At 38.1% G+C, this 20,000-nt stretch overlaps 1 protein-coding gene across 3 annotated transcripts in view; it reads right to left on the bottom strand.

The window, feature by feature from the left end:
- LOC121394208 (peroxisomal targeting signal 2 receptor-like) overlaps positions 1 to 20,000 on the bottom strand; it is a 193,152-nt gene that overhangs the window by 69,804 nt on the left and 103,348 nt on the right. Inside the window, exons 8-9 of one of the 3 annotated variants that reach the window (XR_005961555.1) lie at positions 19,014 to 19,069; positions 13,701 to 13,923 (exon numbers count right to left, since the gene is read on the bottom strand). The exons of 1 other annotated variant lie outside the window; for it this stretch is intronic. Coding sequence is in view for 1 of the 2 variants with exons in the window: in XM_041564526.1 (XP_041420460.1) it covers positions 19,014 to 19,069 (56 nt within the window). In the remaining variant the exon portion in view is untranslated. The remainder of the gene's footprint in view (positions 1 to 13,700; positions 13,924 to 19,013; positions 19,070 to 20,000) is intronic. One more of the 3 variants, XM_041564526.1, reaches the window with a different exon arrangement.

Below are 20,000 nucleotides of genomic sequence, written 5' to 3'. Positions count from 1 at the left end.
TATTAGTGCTTGCTAAAAATTATTTAAAAAAAAATGTTTTTAAAAACAATTACCCGTAGCCTCACACTTCAGGTACAGTGTATCAGAGGTCTCCAGAATCCACTAGGACGGTCCCCCAACACCTAGATCGTATGAAATGTCGCCACCAATCCAGGTACAGAGCAAACGTATCGATGAGCAGATCCCCCTGATCGACTACCGACATTGAGTGGCAAGCGATATTTACACATATATCCTAACGCAGCAAGTAACGTCAGTATTACCCATCCGCTCCGCACTCTACCTGCCTCCTTCATGCCTGCTGCCTCGGTCCGTGACTTGGAGGTTAATCCATCAGCGTAAAACTGTTTGGTATAGTAATAAACGTCAGCCAATATCGCACAATACTCCTATTGCTCACCTAGCCCAACCGCTTGATTGCAGTTATTGCTGCTAAGGGTGGCCCAACCAGTTATTAGGTTCAGGGGGCAATTACTTTTTCACACAGGTTTGGATTTCTTTTCTCCCTAAATAATAAAAACCCTCATTTAAAAACTGCATTTTGTGTTCAATTATGTTATCTTTGACTAATAGTTAACGGGTTTTGATGAGCAGAAACATTTAAGTGTGACAAACATGCAAAAGAATAAGAAATCAGGAAGGGGGCAAATAGTTTTTCACACCACTGTAACACTTATTAAGTGTTTAGTAATAAAGTAACTGTTGTTTGGTAAGCTTGTCAATGTGGCTACAATTCATTACATATGTTGCAATACACTTCGAAAAGTTCTACTAGATACAATGATAGCAAGATTATTCGTGAATACTATATACAGCTGTCAAATAGCTTGTGATCGTTCATGTCTGCTTGAAAGAGAAGTTGGAACGAATAACACAAACAAATGCTAAATACTTAATTAGGTAAAGACAGCGAAAGAGGTGGAGTCAAAAAAATTACTACATAAGTACCACTAAGGCAATTGAACATAAAAAGATGTTCAAAAACAAAACCAAAAGATTAACCAAAACAAAAGTAAAAAGACATCAAAAAGAGATCCAAAAGAAAAAAATTCAAAAGAAAGGGGACATAGGAAGGGTTTCATTTAACCCTTTCGGAGTCAGAGTCTCAATCTTATAAATCCATAAAGATTCCCTTTGCACCAATAGCAGATCCCTGTTGCCCCCTCTCCGTGGTACTGGTATGTGGTCTATCAGCATATGTCGAAACTGCGGCAGGGCATGTTTGCATTTTAGCCAATGCTTGGGAACAGGCTGGTCTGCTTTTCCTGATGAAAATGGCAATCTGATCGCACTCCTGTGGTTATTCATCCTCTCACGGTAGCTGGTAGTAGTCTTCCCCACATAGTGTAATCCGCAGGGACACCATGCCATATAAACAACATGGTCCGTGGTACATGTAAGTCTGTAGTTTATCGGGAATTTCTTGCCAGTCCGGGGGTGTGTGAACTGAGTACCTCCCATCCCATTACATGTCAGGCAGTTGGAGCATTTGAAACAGCCCTTCTTGAGTTGTTTGTTTAACCATGTAAGCCCACTTTTGGGTTCTGCTAATACATCTTTTACAACCAAGAGATCACTTAAATTGCGTCCTCTTCTGTACGCTAGAAGGGGACGTGTTTTGTCAAAAAAGGGAAGGTGGTTATCTGTGTTCACTATCTCCCATCTGGCAGATATGGCATCCTTGATCTGTGTGCTCACCGTGGTCCATTCAGATGTGAAAATCAGATCAGGGGTCTCTTTGCCACTTTGGTTTCCAACAGGTTATTTTGGGTCCATTTTTTTTGCTCGCTGCAATTGTTCATCAATCAGCTTAGAAGGATATCCCCTGCAGCGGAACTGGTCAGCTAGGGTAGAAAGTTGACATGCAGCATTATCCAGATCAGTGTTATTCCTTATGACTCTGAGGAACTGGGAATATAGGACCCCTCGGGACATATGCGGGAGATGATGTGAACTGGCAAAATCAGAATATTTCTGTCAGTGGGTTTTTTATAAAGTGTGGTGCCTATCCTATCTTTATATATTGTTAAGTCAAGATAATGTATTTGCTTTTGGTCAAACGACAAGGTCAGTCTGATGGGGGAGTCAAGTGAGTTCAAGGCCTCCACAAAAGTTAGGCGTTGTTCAGTCGTGCCTGACCACAGTAACAAGAGATCATCAATGTAGCGCTTGTAAAACACCAAGTGATTCCCATCCATTGGTAACAAATAATTAGTTTCGTAGTACTCCATATATAGGTTTGCAAAAGAGGGCGCAACATTCGAACACATAGCCGTCCCAGACACTTGAAGGAAAAAACAATCTTGGAACATGAAATAATTGTGTGACAATACCATGTCCAATAGAGAGATTAGGAATTCCACCAGAGGTAGACCTGAGTGGTATTTTGACAATGCTCTTTTGCATATCTCAATGCCCTCTGAATGGGGAATCACTGTGTAAAGGCTCGATACGTCCATGGTAACAAGAATGCAGTTCAAGGGTAACCTAACATCTTTTCAATAAGGTCAGTAAAAGTTTAGTGTCCTTAATGTAAGAATCCATGTGCTGGACCAACGGTTGTAGGTAAAAGTCATGAAATTTAGCTACTGGTTGAAAGAGACATTTTTTTTTTAAAATAATTTTTAGCAAGCACTAATACGGGATGGGTGTCCCTCTGTTGATTCTATGATCACTTGCACTATTTTTTCTTATATTGTGGGAATTCTGTGGGGATTAGGTAATTTTGCTTCACAGTGAGATAAACACTGATGACATCACTTTTTGCACACCCACTCTCCACGTCATTTTATCTGTTTGGCGCCATTTTGTGCTTGTCTTAGGTGTATAAATATGTGTGTTTGTGTGCTGGTTGTTTCTTCCTGATGACGGCTTGTGTTTAGAAGCCAAAACATCGAATAAACACTAAATAGTTTTTTTGCATCACAAAGACCCATGAGTGCGGACTCTTTTCTTCATTGATTTTATTTATATATATATATATATATATATATATATATATATATATATATATATATATATATATATATATATATATATATATATATATATATATATATATGTCCATATATAGTTAATAGCGCACACTGGAACGTTTAAAAGATTAATTTATTTAACAAAAGTTAAAAATAAGTGTATCGACGTTTCGGTCCGGATCTGGGACCGTTTTCAAGATACAGCACACAATAAAAACAGGGGTTATATACCCTTACCAATTACCAATTAACAAACAGGAAGTGAAATCACCAACAAGTATCACACATTAAAATAGGTGAAGGCTGTCCCAGTATTAGAATGTTATTCAGAAACAATTGGTTAAATAACAAAGTAATAGTAATGTGTCAAGTGTTCATAACTTATTAGAAACATAGTTTCACAATAGAGTCAATTCAAAACCATAGCATAGCTTATGTATTAAGGAACATCCCTTCATCTTGAGAACCAGAACAAAAATGTGGAAACTGACATGTTTAACAGAAGAAAAACAATCTCAACGTTGGTCAAGAAAACATGTTAGTGACAATTGTTCATTAAGACCATACGGTGCAATAGTGTTTAATTTTTTAATCCAAAAACATTCACGCTGAAGGAGTAATTTGGACCGGTCGCCTCCTCTCCGTGGAATAGGTATATGATCAATTCCTATATACTTAAAGGTTGGTAAATGGTGCCCCATCTCTAAGTAATGTTTGGCCACTGGTTTTGTTGTATAATTGTCTCTAAAAGCTGTACTGATGGCTGAGCGATGGGCATCCATCCGGAGCCGCAAAGTAAGATCTGTTTTGCCCACGTATGCAAGGCCACAAGGGCATGTAATCAGATAAACCACATGTGTGGTGGTGCAAGAAATATGTGATCTAATAGCGAATCGTTTCCCCGTATGTGGATGTGTAAAACTTTGCCCCGGGTTCATATATCGACAGGATGTGCAGGAGGGACATCTAAAACACCCCAGCTTGCGCGTTGCCAACCATCCCGTGGGGGCAGGCTGATAACACGAAATGGGATCGGATTTAACTAGAAGATTGTGTAGACTGACTCCTCTCTTATAGGCTATCATGGGAGGCCTGTCTAGTGCCCTTTTTAATCCAGTGTCAGCCTGTAAAATGTTCCAATTTTATGCACAACTTTTTTGATTTGCCCAGCTACACCGGAGAATTGAGAAGAAAAAACTAACCTATTCATGGATGGTTCATTCTTTTTACTCCCCTGTACCTTATTTTTGGCCTTGTGGAGTGCTTGGTGTAGCAACCTTTGGGGATAACCCCTTGCTCGAAATCGGTCATTCATCTCTTTAAGCTGTCTATCTCTGTTGACCTCCGATGAATTATTCCGCAGAACCCTACAAAATTGAGAAATGGGGAGTGAAATTTTCATAGACTCCGGATGCTGACTATTGTATTGTAATAAAGTATTTCGGTCAGTTGTTTTTCTGTATAAAGAATAGTCAAATCGATCCCCTTGGCGGGCAATTTCCACATCCAAAAACTGTATTGTATTCATATTAGTGGTGGCTGTAAATTTGACAGGACCGCCCAGGTCATTCAACTGGGAAACCATAGATAAAAAAGAACTTTCATTGCCCCTCCACACAATAAGAATATCATCTATATAGCGTCTAAAGAATAATAGACTTTGGCCAAACTTAGGAAAAATGTTAGTCTGCTCAAATTGGTGCATAAAAAGATTGGCGTACGCTGGTGCCATGGCAGCACCCATCGCCGTGCCCGATACTTGTATATAATAATTACGTTCAAATCTAAAATAATTCATGGTCAGACACATGTGAAGCAGTTGTAAAACACATTCGACGTTGGGACCTGAATATAAACCATATTGTGCAATGGAGCGCCGTACTGATTCAACACCCAGATCATGGGGAATGCACGTATACAGATTCACCACGTCCATACTTGCCAAGATAATGGTCTCTCCAGTATTGATTCTAAAAATTTTTATCAAACTGAGCAAATGTGGGGTGTCTCTTAAATATGTGGGAGTGGCCTGTACAATGGGTTGAAGTACTGAATCAATAAACAAACCGATAGGATGGAAAAGACTATCCCTGCTAGAAACTATTGGGCGTCCTGGAGGCGCAATAGGATTTTTATGCACCTTGGGTAAAGCGTATAAAACCGGGCATTTGGGAAAATCCATGGTAAGGAACGATCTTAATTCCTCTGATATAAACTCATTATCAAACGACAATTTAATAAATGCATCAACCTGTTTCTTGAAATGATTCACCGGGTCATTCTTAAGCAATTTGTAAACTTGCGTATCGGAAAGCTGCCTTAAAATTTCATTCCGATAATCCACATAATTTAACAGGACAATGCCCCCGCCCTTATCCGCGGGGCGTATTACAATATTACTGTCGTGAGATAAAGAGTTTATAGCTGCAGTTTCAGCTTTAGATAAATTATTTCTGATTTTCTGTGATCCAATAATAGACACTACTTCATTGTCTACACTTTGTTTAAATAATTTAATAGCCGGATTGGTCACTGGGGGATTGTATAAGCTTTTGAGTTTCAAATTAGTAGTAGACAGAGGAGCAGGATTATCACGATAAATGTCCTTCAAACATAACAGTCTGCAGAATCGAAAAAAGTCAATGTCCCAATCGAATTGTTTCAAAGGTGAAGTAGGAACATATGTAAGTCCCTTTTTGAGAAGGCTGATCTCCCCTTCAGACAGCGAATGCTGGGACAGATTGAATATAGGAATCTCTAAATCCTGCGTCCCCTTCCTCTTTTGCCCTCGCCGCGTACGGCACTTCTTGTGTTGCCCCTTCCTATAGGAGGTCTCCCCGAATCTGGCAAAGTGTTCTCTAAAAAAGGGCGCTCGTCCTGGGCATCAGATATATCATGTGTAATAGTCTGAGAAGGTACATTACCCGAAATGGCGTCGTCAGGTTCAGAATCCCCGGAGCTGATGTCAACTGAATGGAGAGGACGGGTGAGTTTAACCCGTTTCCGCCACCGCGGCCGTTGTGTACCAAATGCCCCGTCTTTCTCACCGGTAAGCCATCTGTAAACACGGAAAGAGGTATAGTCTTCATTGACACGTCGGAGCTTTTCCCTTTTAAACCGCAATAGCTCCTGCTTGTATTTGTCTACTTGCGCTTTTGCTCGCAGGAAGGGATCACGTGTCTCCAGCGCCTGATCTGCTAATCCATGTTGCGTTTCAAAGGCCACCAACGACTTCCGGGTTCTGGTTAATTCCCCAGCCACCTCCTCGATAGCGAGCACCATTAAGTCAAGAGAACAGCGGTTGAGGACTCCGATCCACTTTTTACAAAATTCTGGATTGGATCGGCCGATAGTGGGGACATTACGGATCCTAAAACCGCGGGGGATTCTCTTAGAACGGTAGTAGTCGGAAAGGAACAGGCCATGTAGATCCAAATCTACTTCCTTCTTTTTCAGTCTCTCCCAATCCTGGGAAACATCAGTATCTGACAATTTGAAAGGTAATTCCGTATGACTATGGTGCCATAAAACACGATCAGCGTCAGCTTCTGTAACATGCCAAGTTTCCGCATAATCACCTTGAAAATGTGCTTTGTCGATAAAATCCTCCATAGTGATTTATTTCCAATATATAGTATAAATGCAGGGTGCGTGAACCAGGTATCAAACGAATACCCATATACAAACCAGTACGAGCATGGTCAGTCGCACACCTTTGGAAGAAACAAATGACCAGGTGCTGCTATCATGTCAGTTATTTAAATGTCCATATATAGTTAATAGCGCACACTGGAACGTTTAAAAGATTAATTTATTTAACAAAAGTTAAAAATAAGTGTATCGACGTTTCGGTCCGGATCTGGGACCGTTTTCAAGATACAGCACACAATAAAAACAGGGGTTATATACCCTTACCAATTACCAATTAACAAACAGGAAGTGAAATCACCAACAAGTATCACACATTAAAATAGGTGAAGGCTGTCCCAGTATTAGAATGTTATTCAGAAACAATTGGTTAAATAACAAAGTAATAGTATTGTGTCAAGTGTTCATAACTTATTAGAAACATAGTTTCACAATAGAGTCAATTCAAAACCATAGCATAGCTTATGTATTAAGGAACATCCCTTCATCTTGAGAACCAGAATATGTTTCTAATAAGTTATGAACACTTGACACATTACTATTACTTTGTTATTTAACCAATTGTTTCTGAATAACATTCTAATACTGGGACAGCCTTCACCTATTTTAATGTGTGATACTTGTTGGTGATTTCACTTCCTGTTTGTTAATTGGTAATTGGTAAGGGTATATAACCCCTGTTTTTATTGTGTGCTGTATCTTGAAAACGGTCCCAGATCCGGACCGAAACGTCGATACACTTATTTTTAACTTTTGTTAAATAAATTAATCTTTTAAACGTTCCAGTGTGCGCTATTAACTATATATGGACATTTAAATAACTGACATGATAGCAGCACCTGGTCATTTGTTTCTTCCAAAGGTGTGCGACTGACCATGCTCGTACTGGTTTGTATATGGGTATTCGTTTGATACCTGGTTCACGCACCCTGCATTTATACTATATATTGGAAATAAATCACTATGGAGGATTTTATCGACAAAGCACATTTTCAAGGTGATTATGCGGAAACTTGGCATGTTACAGAAGCTGACGCTGATCGTGTTTTATGGCACCATAGTCATACGGAATTACCTTTCAAATTGTCAGATACTGATGTTTCCCAGGATTGGGAGAGACTGAAAAAGAAGGAAGTAGATTTGGATCTACATGGCCTGTTCCTTTCCGACTACTACCGTTCTAAGAGAATCCCCCGCGGTTTTAGGATCCGTAATGTCCCCACTATCGGCCGATCCAATCCAGAATTTTGTAAAAAGTGGATCGGAGTCCTCAACCGCTGTTCTCTTGACTTAATGGTGCTCGCTATCGAGGAGGTGGCTGGGGAATTAACCAGAACCCGGAAGTCGTTGGTGGCCTTTGAAACGCAACATGGATTAGCAGATCAGGCGCTGGAGACACGTGATCCCTTCCTGCGAGCAAAAGCGCAAGTAAACAAATACAAGCAGGAGCTATTGCGGTTTAAAAGGGAAAAGCTCCGACGTGTCAATGAAGACTATACCTCTTTCCGTGTTTACAGATGGCTTACCGGTGAGAAAGACGGGGCATTTGGTACACAACGGCCGCGGTGGCGGAAACGGGTTAAACTCACCCGTCCTCTCCATTCAGTTGACATCAGCTCCGGGGATTCTGAACCTGACGACGCCATTTCGGGTAATGTACCTTCTCAGACTATTACACATGATATATCTGATGCCCAGGACGAGCGCCCTTTTTTAGAGAACACTTTGCCAGATTCGGGGAGACCTCCTATAGGAAGGGGCAACACAAGAAGTGCCGTACGCGGCGAGGGCAAAAGAGGAAGGGGACGCAGGATTTAGAGATTCCTATATTTAATCTGTCCCAGCATTCGCTGTCTGAAGGGGAGATCAGCCTTCTCAAAAAGGGACTTACATATGTTCCTACTTCACCTTTGAAACAATTCGATTGGGACATTGACTTTTTTCGATTCTGCAGACTGTTATGTTTGAAGGACATTTATCGTGATAATCCTGCTCCTCTGTCTACTACTAATTTGAAACTCAAAAGCTTATACAATCCCCCAGTGACCAATCCGGCTATTAAATTATTTAAACAAAGTGTAGACAATGAAGTAGTGTCTATTATTGGATCACAGAAAATCAGAAATAATTTATCTAAAGCTGAAACTGCAGCTATAAACTCTTTATCTCACGACAGTAATATTGTAATACGCCCCGCGGATAAGGGCGGGGGCATTGTCCTGTTAAATTATGTGGATTATCGGAATGAAATTTTAAGGCAGCTTTCCGATACGCAAGTTTACAAATTGCTTAAGAATGACCCGGTGAATCATTTCAAGAAACAGGTTGATGCATTTATTAAATTGTCGTTTGATAATGAGTTTATATCAGAGGAATTAAGATCGTTCCTTACCATGGATTTTCCCAAATGCCCGGTTTTATACGCTTTACCCAAGGTGCATAAAAATCCTATTGCGCCTCCAGGACGCCCAATAGTTTCTAGCAGGGATAGTCTTTTCCATCCTATCGGTTTGTTTATTGATTCAGTACTTCAACCCATTGTACAGGCCACTCCCACATATTTAAGAGACACCCCACATTTGCTCAGTTTGATAAAAAATTTTAGAATCAATACTGGAGAGACCATTATCTTGGCAAGTATGGACGTGGTGAATCTGTATACGTGCATTCCCCATGATCTGGGTGTTGAATCAGTACGGCGCTCCATTGCACAATATGGTTTATATTCAGGTCCCAACGTCGAATGTGTTTTACAACTGCTTCACATGTGTCTGACCATGAATTATTTTAGATTTGAACGTAATTATTATATACAAGTATCGGGCACGGCGATGGGTGCTGCCATGGCACCAGCGTACGCCAATCTTTTTATGCACCAATTTGAGCAGACTAACATTTTTCCTAAGTTTGGCCAAAGTCTATTATTCTTTAGACGCTATATAGATGATATTCTTATTGTGTGGAGGGGCAATGAAAGTTCTTTTTTATCTATGGTTTCCCAGTTGAATGACCTGGGCGGTCCTGTCAAATTTACAGCCACCACTAATATGAATACAATACAGTTTTTGGATGTGGAAATTGCCCGCCAAGGGGATCGATTTGACTATTCTTTATACAGAAAAACAACTGACCGAAATACTTTATTACAATACAATAGTCAGCATCCGGAGTCTATGAAAATTTCACTCCCCATTTCTCAATTTTGTAGGGTTCTGCGGAATAATTCATCGGAGGTCAACAGAGATAGACAGCTTAAAGAGATGAATGACCGATTTCGAGCAAGGGGTTATCCCAAAGGTTGCTACACCAAGCACTCCACAAGGCCAAAAATAAGGTACAGGGGAGTAAAAAGAATGAACCATCCATGAATAGGTTAGTTTTTTCTTCTCAATTCTCCGGTGTAGCTGGGCAAATCAAAAAGTTGTGCATAAAAATTGGAACATTTTACAGGCTGACACTGGATTAAAAAGGGCACTAGACAGGCCTCCCATGATAGCCTATAAGAGAGGAGTCAGTCTACACAATCTTCTAGTTAAATCCGATCCCATTTCGTGTTATCAGCCTGCCCCCACGGGATGGTTGGCAACGCGCAAGCTGGGGTGTTTTAGATGTCCCTCCTGCACATCCTGTCGATATATGAACCCGGGGCAAAGTTTTACACATCCACATACGGGGAAACGATTCGCTATTAGATCACATATTTCTTGCACCACCACACATGTGGTTTATCTGATTACATGCCCTTGTGGCCTTGCATACGTGGGCAAAACAGATCTTACTTTGCGGCTCCGGATGGATGCCCATCGCTCAGCCATCAGTACAGCTTTTAGAGACAATTATACAACAAAACCAGTGGCCAAACATTACTTAGAGATGGGGCACCATTTACCAACCTTTAAGTATATAGGAATTGATCATATACCTATTCCACGGAGAGGAGGCGACCGGTCCAAATTACTCCTTCTGCGTGAATGTTTTTGGATTAAAAAATTAAACACTATTGCACCGTATGGTCTTAATGAACAATTGTCACTAACATGTTTTCTTGACCAACGTTGAGATTGTTTTTCTTCTGTTAAACATGTCAGTTTCCACATTTTTGTTCTGGTTCTCAAGATGAAGGGATGTTCCTTAATACATAAGCTATGCTATGGTTTTGAATTGACTCTATTGTGAAACTATGTTTCTAATAAGTTATGAACACTTGACACATTACTATTACTTTGTTATTTAACCAATTGTTTCTGAATAACATTCTAATACTGGGACAGCCTTCACCTATTTTAATGTGTGATACTTGTTGGTGATTTCACTTCCTGTTTGTTAATTGGTAATTGGTAAGGGTATATAACCCCTGTTTTTATTGTGTGCTGTATCTTGAAAACGGTCCCAGATCCGGACCGAAACGTCGATACACTTATTTTTAACTTTTGTTAAATAAATTAATCTTTTAAACGTTCCAGTGTGCGCTATTAACTATATATGGACATTTAAATAACTGACATGATAGCAGCACCTGGTCATTTGTTTCTTCCAAAGGTGTGCGACTGACCATGCTCGTACTGGTTTATATATATATATATATATATATATATATATATATATATATATATATATATATATATATATAGTCGAGAATGGGCCCGCACTCCAATTTAATCAAATAATGGTGTTTTTATTCAGACATCACTGTGCACCATTATTTGATTAAATTGGAGTGCGGGTCCTTTTTCGACTGTTGTACAATACTCTTGACCAAGCACCCGTGAAAGATTGAAGTGGTCAGAGTGCAGGTACTTTTGGACACATACATACATATATATATATATATATATAATGTTTGCAGTGCATTATAGTTGTTTGGTGAACTATATCATAAAGTTACTTTTTTGTAATGGTTGCCATAGTTACCTTTTTCATTTTGGCGTTATTTTCTGTACTTTGGGTTTTTAAGAATTGGGTCACTTGCAGTTCTGGTTTAATGTCCCTGAGGAAGGTCACTCTATTTGACCTCCTCCCTCAGGAATGCAAAGAGATTATGTACGGTAACACTAAATACACAATGCAGGTTAGCTAAAATAGGGGAAAGAGTTAAATGCAAATATGACAGAAGTAGCCAACATACAGTCCACAATATGCGAGCAAGTGACTAAACTTGGAATGAGCACATGACAAACTTTAATGAATATAGAACGTTATGTTTGCACAGGCTCCTATAATATATAGCTTAGCCATACAATTCCAGAAAAGACAGAGAGAGATATTTTGGATACATGCATTACAAGCTATGTACCCTAGAGGATTAAATACAATTTGTATACATTTTTTTCATTCTATAGTTGAGCTGTATTATCCACCCATACTTTATTCAGTGTGATTATAACTTGGAATATGCATATTATAAAACTTGGAATATGTACAGTATACAGCATAATGTTTGAAAAGGCTTTTATTATATATATATATATATATATATATATATATATATATAACTTAGCCAAAAAAATTGAGAAGAGACAACATATCACAAACTATGTAACCTAAAGAGATAAATCACGAGTATGATTTATATGCATTTATTTGATTCAATAGCTGAGCTAGTAGTAGAATTATCCACCATCCTAAATTGATATATACTTGATTTAGCATGATTAGAACTTGGAATGTGCATATGATATAAGATGGAATGTGTATAGAACAAAGTGTTAGCAGAGGATTCTAAATGTTTCAACCTATTATTCATTTGAGCAAGTAAGGGAAGAGGAATGTGCAGAGCTCACATTGCCCCTGTCTCTTCTCTCCTGATTAAATGCTATGAACTCTTCACAATACTTAATGGTGCGGAGCCCACTTTTACAGTGGTATAGTTAGCACAGATCCCTAAAAATGGGTAATTGCATTTTTTATAGGAAAATATGAAACAACAATTATTAAACAAACTGCTACTGAAAAATGCTGACAATGAAAATTGATGATTTAGATGTTCCTAAAAGAAGAAATCCTTTAAAATATTTCACTATACCACTATACTAGAAAATATCAACTGTACCTGAACAATATGTACTGAAATACAGTGTAGTGAATAAGTATTCACCACCCCCTTGCATTATATCATGTCTTTCTGTCTTACATTCTGAATTTAAATGGGATATTATTTCACTGAGCTACAGAAAAGAATCCATGATGTTGACAGGCAAATAAAGGGTCTTGATTGCATAAGTATTTCCCCACCCCATTACCTGAATAGAGTCCACCTGTGTGCAATTATAATGTCACAATATCTCAAATACATACTCCTATCTCTAGAAGGCTGCAAAATGTTAGGGCTATGTCACACATGGTGGTTTTACATTGCATTATTAGAAATTTGCAGTGTGGTGTAAAAGCGGCACATAAGCACACATATATTTTGCATCTAGATATCTGCTAAGTAACACCAGAATGTAAATTTTTTTGCATAAGAGCTGATACACTAGGAAAAAGAATAAGGCTGGAAATGCTGTATATTTATATTTAGCCTAGAATTTTTACTGAAATATGTATTTATCTATTTTTAGTTATAACAATAGTTTCTACACATCATAGTGTGAATTAAAGGGGTTGTTCACCTTTAAGTTAACTTCTAGTAAAAAGTAAAAATCTGACAATTTGCAAATTATTTAATTTTTTATTTGTGGTTTGAATTATTTTATTATTTAGCCTTTTTATTCAGCAGCTCTCCAATTTGAAATTCCAGCATTATGGTTGCTAGGGTCCAAATTAACCAATAAACTATGCATTAATTTGAATAAGAAATTGGAATATGAATAGGAAATTGTCTGAATAGAAAGAAGAGCAACAATAATACATTTGTAGCCTGACAGAGCATTTTTTAGATGGGGTCAGTGACTCCCATATGAAATCTGGGAAGAGTCAGAAGAAGAATAAATTATGTTACATTGTATTCAACTCCTCTGTACCCAATAGTTCCACAACAGTACAAAACCAGCCAGTGAGTCCATAAATACAAAAAAAAAAAAAAAACACCTATATTAAAGGTGTAAATAAAAAAGTAGAATGCTTGCCTAAGACACTTACATGTGTGTTGTAAAGGAACGTGTACAGAGGGTGGTTGCCAATGATTCTTTGCTTAGAGTAGGGTTCTCAGTTGGTGCTTCTGTGTTGGACCCACTTTTCATTTATTTTGTTTTTGTTGCCAATGACAACAAACTGTGCAGGCTAATTGATACCATTTAGGATGTGCCATTCTTGCAGATGGATATGATTCTTGCAGATGTATATGGAGAACCTGGGTGGCTCACTGAGAGATAAGATAAAATGCTGACACGTAAAGTTAGCAAATTATGCAAGCTGCTTATAAATTAGATAAATCCTTGATCTGCCTTGGGGTACTCCAAATAATAAACTTAGCTGTAGCAAGCAAGAAGGGCCAGCAAGAAATTGTCCTGTATTAAAAGGGGCATAGACTCATTGTAAGTGGGGTAATATTTTATTTGTCAGACTTGTCAGGCAATGAGAGATACCTTGGATATACACAGGATGACAAATAAAATTATTCTTGGTTTGGTTTCATTATTCTCATACCATTCGATATTAAGTTAAGAACAGGTCAGTTCTGCTTCAAGTCAGGGCAGTTTTGCTTTAAAATATGAAATAATATTCGTAAGAACTGCTACTAATGTTGCAGAAAATGTAAACAATTAGTAAGATATGTTTACTCTGTAAATATGTAGGTTGACAACTCAAATAAAATTTGTCAGTATAAAAGGTCACTTACATCATATTTCATCTAATTACTTTGGCCTTCCTATTGAGGCTATGGGAAAATAGTTTCAGCAGCACCTGCTATAGCACATATCTTTCAAAAGGACTGTTTGGTCAGCCTTATATTTTCAGGTACAATACATAGGAACAAGATGATATGTATAAAATATTCTCATGCATCCATAATGAAGTTTTGTTTATCATTGGCTGAGCTTTCAAAGTAGCAACTTCCTTTTAACATATAACATGCCTTATGGAAACAGTAGTGTTTCAGTGGTGACAAATTTTATTGGATTAACAGAAAATATGCAATATGCATCATAACAAAATTAGACAGGTGCATAAATGTGGGCACCCCAACAGAGATATTTATTAATATCAATACTTAGTTGAGCCTCCTTTTGCAAATGTAACAGCCTCTAAACGCCTCTTATAGCCTCTGACGAGTGTCTTGGATTCTGGATGGCGGTATTGTTTACCATTCGTCCATACAAAATCTCTCCAGTTCAGTTAAATTTGATGGCTGCCGAGCAAGGAAAGCCTGCTTCAAATCATCCCATAGATTTTCGATATTCAAATCGGGGGATTGTGACGGCCATTCCAGAATATTGTACTCTGCATTAATGATTTTGTAGATTTGGAAGTGCGTTTAGGGTCACTGGGGCTCATTTATTAAAGCAGCGCAGCGCATAAGTGGACGCAAAAGGTTGTCTGCGCCATCACAAGCGTGATCGCTAATATATTTGCGTGATATTGCGCATAACACAGAGCTTTTGCGATGGTTTTGTTTATGCGCATTGCGCAAAAGATTGGGCATTTATGTCGCAAACGATGCCGTGGTTGTTAGGGGCGTGGCTGTGGGCGTGGCTACAATGCGCTTGCACTGCGGCCGTCGCAGATTTGCGTCTGTATATGTGCAAAACTGCACCCGGGCAACAGCACCACAATTTTTACGCCTGCCTCTTCGTGGCGTAATAGTAACGCTCTTCAAAATGCGCATTCCTGCCCAGCTGCGCTAGTATATTCAAGATGAACAACCCTTGTAAAGTGCATATTAACCACGCCTTCCACCCAACATGTTTGTATTGACCAAGGTTCCTTTAAGGGTATCAGGTAGGCTAAACACCTTTGCAACCAAACAAATATTAGCACAGAAACAAATGCAGATGCGTCTAAGTGAACGCAATATGCGCAATATGTGACGCAACTAATTAAAGCAGCGCATTCATACATGAGCACAACTAATCCTTACCTTTGCGGTATCTTCCTGTGCGCACAATTTATTATAAGCACTGCGACAGCTGATACGCAGTTTCACACGTCGCACCTGTCTTGTGTCTACATTAGCGCACAAATCGCACTGTTAAGGTATCGTGCGCTACATTATTAAATACTCGCATGCGCTGGGCAAATGTCTGGCCACTGCGCTCTTTTTAGCGCTGCGCTGCGTTAATAAATGAGCCCCATTGTCTTGTTGGAATATCTAACCCCTTAACTTCAACTTTGTGACTGATCCTTGAACATTATCATGAAGTATATTTTGATATTGGGTTGAATTCATCAGACCCTTGACTTTAACAAGGGCCCCAGTCCTTGAACTAGCCACACAGCCCACAGCATGATGGAACCTCCACCAATTTTGACAGTAGGTAGCAGGTGTTTTTCTTGGAATGTGGTATTCTTCTTCCAGCAAGCAAATAGCTTTTTGTTATGACCAAATAACTAAATTTTTATCTTATCAGTCCAAAGCACTTTGTTCCAAAATGAATGTGGCTTGTATGAGCTCCTGCATACAACAAGCGACTCTGTTTGTGGCTTGAGTGCATCACTCTGCCATACAGATGTTCTTTGTGAAAAGTGCGCTGAATTGTGGAACGATATACAGATACACCAACTGCAGCAAGATGTTCTTGCAGGTCTTTGGAGGTGATCTTTGGGTTGTCTGTAACCACTCACAATCCTCTGCATATGCACTCCTGTATTTTTTTTGGAATGCCAGACCTGGATTTTGCAGCAACTGGGCGTATGGCCTTCCATTTCCTGATTACATTCCTTACAGTTCAAACTGACAGTTTAAACCTCTGAGATAGCTTTTTGTAGCCTTCCCCTAAATCATGATACTGAACAATCTTTGTTTTCAGATCTTTTGAGAGTTGCTTTGAGTATCCCTTGCTTTCACTCTTCAGAGGAGAGTTAAACAGAAGCACAACTTGCAATTGGCCACCCTAAATACCTTTTCTCATGATTGGGCTGTGACAGAGTTATGTCACTTAAATAATGTTTTGTTTTTTTTTGAGATATGTGTGGAGGACAGTACTTTCTTACTTTCTTTCTTTCTTCTCTGTCTTTTCTGCCTCTGCTGGCCAGCGCAAACTCTGTTTCTTAATCTGTCTTTCATTACTTCTTGTGTCTATCCTACACCATTCGCAGCCTTGAAACACATTTTTTCTCCTGTGTTCAACATGGCAACAACAGGGTTAAAAAGCCATGTGAAAGCAGTCTGTTTGCAGCTCTATAAAGTTAGAACATTTAAACATTAGTTTTTCCTCTTAGAAAAGCAACTTGCCACTAAAATATACCCTTTATATATGAGTTCAAACTTTAAAATTTAAAGTTTAAAATACTTACCTGAGTTTCCCAAGTTGATCAGTCTGCACAGGGTTTGGAAACACATGGGTGCAGCCTGATTGTTGTCAGCTGTGCACAGACATTTCACAGTTTGGAATTCAAACTTTGTTTAAATGTGTTTCTTTTTACCTTTTTTATGTTGTAAACTATGAAGGCTAATATGTAAATGTACATGTAGAAATTGCAATTATTGTTAAAATTTAACATTTGTTTAATGTGAGCTGTATGATGTCACAGAACGACAAAGCATTCAGGGAGCCTTGGGTATAAAAGGCTGCTCCAGTCAGCAAGAGTCTCTCTGTCTGATGTTGGCTCTCTTCAAGGAAAGACCTAGGGAAACTGCTCTGCTGTTCTGATGCCATGCTGAAATTGAGCTGTGTAATGCTTTTTCCTTCTGCTTTAAAGAAATAAAGCTACATTTTTCATTGCCAAGCAAGCTTCAGCAACCTCTGTTAAAGGGCCCACACCACATGGGCGCACCTGCCTATGAAGTTCAAGGCTTAAAGGACCAGTAACATCAACAAATTAAATTGTTTAAAAGTAATAAAAATATAATGCAGTGTTGCCCTGCACTAGTAAAACTGCTGTGTTTGATTCAGAAACACTACTATTGTTTATATAAATAAGCTGCTGTGTAGCAATGGGGCAGCTATTCAAAGGAGCAAAGGCTCAAGTTACACAGAAGATAGCAGATGAGCTCTGTAGATAATAATGTTATCTGTTATCCATTATTTATCCTGTGTCATATAGCCTTTTTTAAATTTCCGCCATTGCTACTCAGCAGCTTGTTTATATGAACTATAGTAGTGTTTCTGAAGGCAACACTACATGATATTTTCATTAGCAGTTACATGCAGTCAAATTAGCAAAATTAAAAGGGTACCCAAATTTTTGCAAAGCCAGTTTTTCAAATTTAATTTCATTCAACTGAATACTGCTTCACTAAAAATCTCAGAAAACACCCCAAAATACACCCCAGATGTTCCTGGGAAATAAAGACATACCACTGTTATCTTTTTTTGTTGAAAGTAGAGAAAATTATTATGCAGGCTGCAAAGGGTTCCAAAACTTTTTCATATGACTGTATGTCAACTTTGGGACTAAAAGAACTGCTTATGATTTGATAAGTTAAAGAGGACATACTACGGAGTTTTAAAAAATAAAGATTTCAATATGGGCTTAAAAAAAAGATCTTTTCACTATTATACCATTCAGCAGTGCACACCAGGAACTGGAAACCATAGCTGGGATTAAACCACTATTTGAATATCCATAAAAGCAAGAGAGCCAAAAGACCTTCCTCACAGTCAGAGAAAACAGTCAGAAGTTAGTATTAAGTACATGGCTGTACAATAAAACTCTCATGTAATAATTTCAGGAAGCAGAAATAAATGGTGTAAAATCTAGTTAAACATGAAATAACAGAAATATTTTTAAGCAACTTAAAAGTGTCCTTCATCTAAAAACTGATTTTTAAAGGAATGTAACAAGTAGCAATATATAGTCATTAAAAATTTTCAGTGGATTTAAAGTTTTTAACAAATTGCTTCTGGAAGCATTATTTGTTTATCCCTTTCTACTTTCTTGGTCTGCCTCTTGTGTAATGTAATGTATGGGGTGAAGTATCCTTAAGCTGTCACACCCTAATGCAATAAGTACAGTAGTTGGCCATATAAGATGCAAACTAGTTGAAATTCACTTTTTACACCATTGTGTATGCATGTGAGTTGTAAGTAAAATTTATAGAAGTCAAACTAGCATTTTTTTTTAATTTCTTTTTTTAAACTGAAAGACAATTATGGAGCAAAATGCATGAAAAGAAGTGGTTAAAATCCATGAATAGCACCTAATAAACTGCATTTGAATTGGTGAGACTTAAAAAAAAAAAATCGGTGTTGAATGGGAAAAAAGCCAAATCTGGGAATGTAAAATCAGTGTTTGACTGTAATGGCAAATTTTATGTTACACTATTACTACACATAGCACAGGTATCCTTACCTGACTGTGAAATCGTAGGAACAAGATGCCACAATGCTTGCATGAAATGGAGAAAACTACAAAAAAGTGAATTAGGAGAAAGGATTAAAAACTCAAAATTATTACAATTCTATGGTAAAAATATTCATATTGCTGTATATGTAGATGAAATATAATTAAGCTGAACTGAAAGGTAGGCACTCATATTTTGCACTTTTTTCATATAGAAATATATTTGGAGAGCTGCAGAAACAAATATTAATCAAGAATACATTTTAGTAATTTTTATAATTTCTATTTATGTACAGTAACAGACAAAACATTTTTAGGGGTGAATAACCAAGAGACATAATGTGATTAAAATTAAAACTAAAATGCCCAGAAGAAAAGAACAGCAAAGGAAACAAAAAAAATCTGTTATTTTGTTAGCACGCATATGCCCTCTGAACCAGCACAGAGTAGAGACAAAGTTATTGGCTGACAGATGCTATGCCTCCAGCCTTGCAATAACTCTGTACTTTGATTTGGTCTGGTCCTTAGTTTTCTGTCATTACAACACTGATGCACAGTGACCATAAAAAAATTGCAACTGTTAGGTATCCGAGTTTTGATGTGTTTGTATGATGTTTAACTCTTTCAGTGTCTGCCAAGCTTCACAGTTCATTTGCATTCAGTGCCATGTTTATTACTGGAGGGAACTTTTAGCTATATGGGTGGACTGTGGGTTATGGCTAGTCCACATTAGTCCCGTTGGTAGGCAGTACTGATTGGTTGGGTGAAATTTTTGGGGTAATAATGGTTATCAAAGAGTAACTAATCTATTACTTGCCACTATCTTCAGGAGTCCATCATAGTGATTTTCAATTGTATTTATGGACCTATTTCAGTTTTGTGTGATGATGGTTATGTTAACAGTTTTTAATGCATGAATAAAAGTTATGTTTAATGCAGAAGATATTTTTGGGTAATTGGTAATTTCTCTAATTTTGGGACCAGTTTAGGTGGTAA

This window comes from Xenopus laevis, chromosome 5S, assembly GCF_017654675.1.
Source record: "Xenopus laevis strain J_2021 chromosome 5S, Xenopus_laevis_v10.1, whole genome shotgun sequence".
Lineage (NCBI taxonomy): Eukaryota > Metazoa > Chordata > Amphibia > Anura > Pipidae > Xenopus > Xenopus laevis.
The sequence above is the reverse complement of the archived record's forward strand: the minus strand, read 5'-3'. Positions and strand labels throughout refer to the sequence as shown.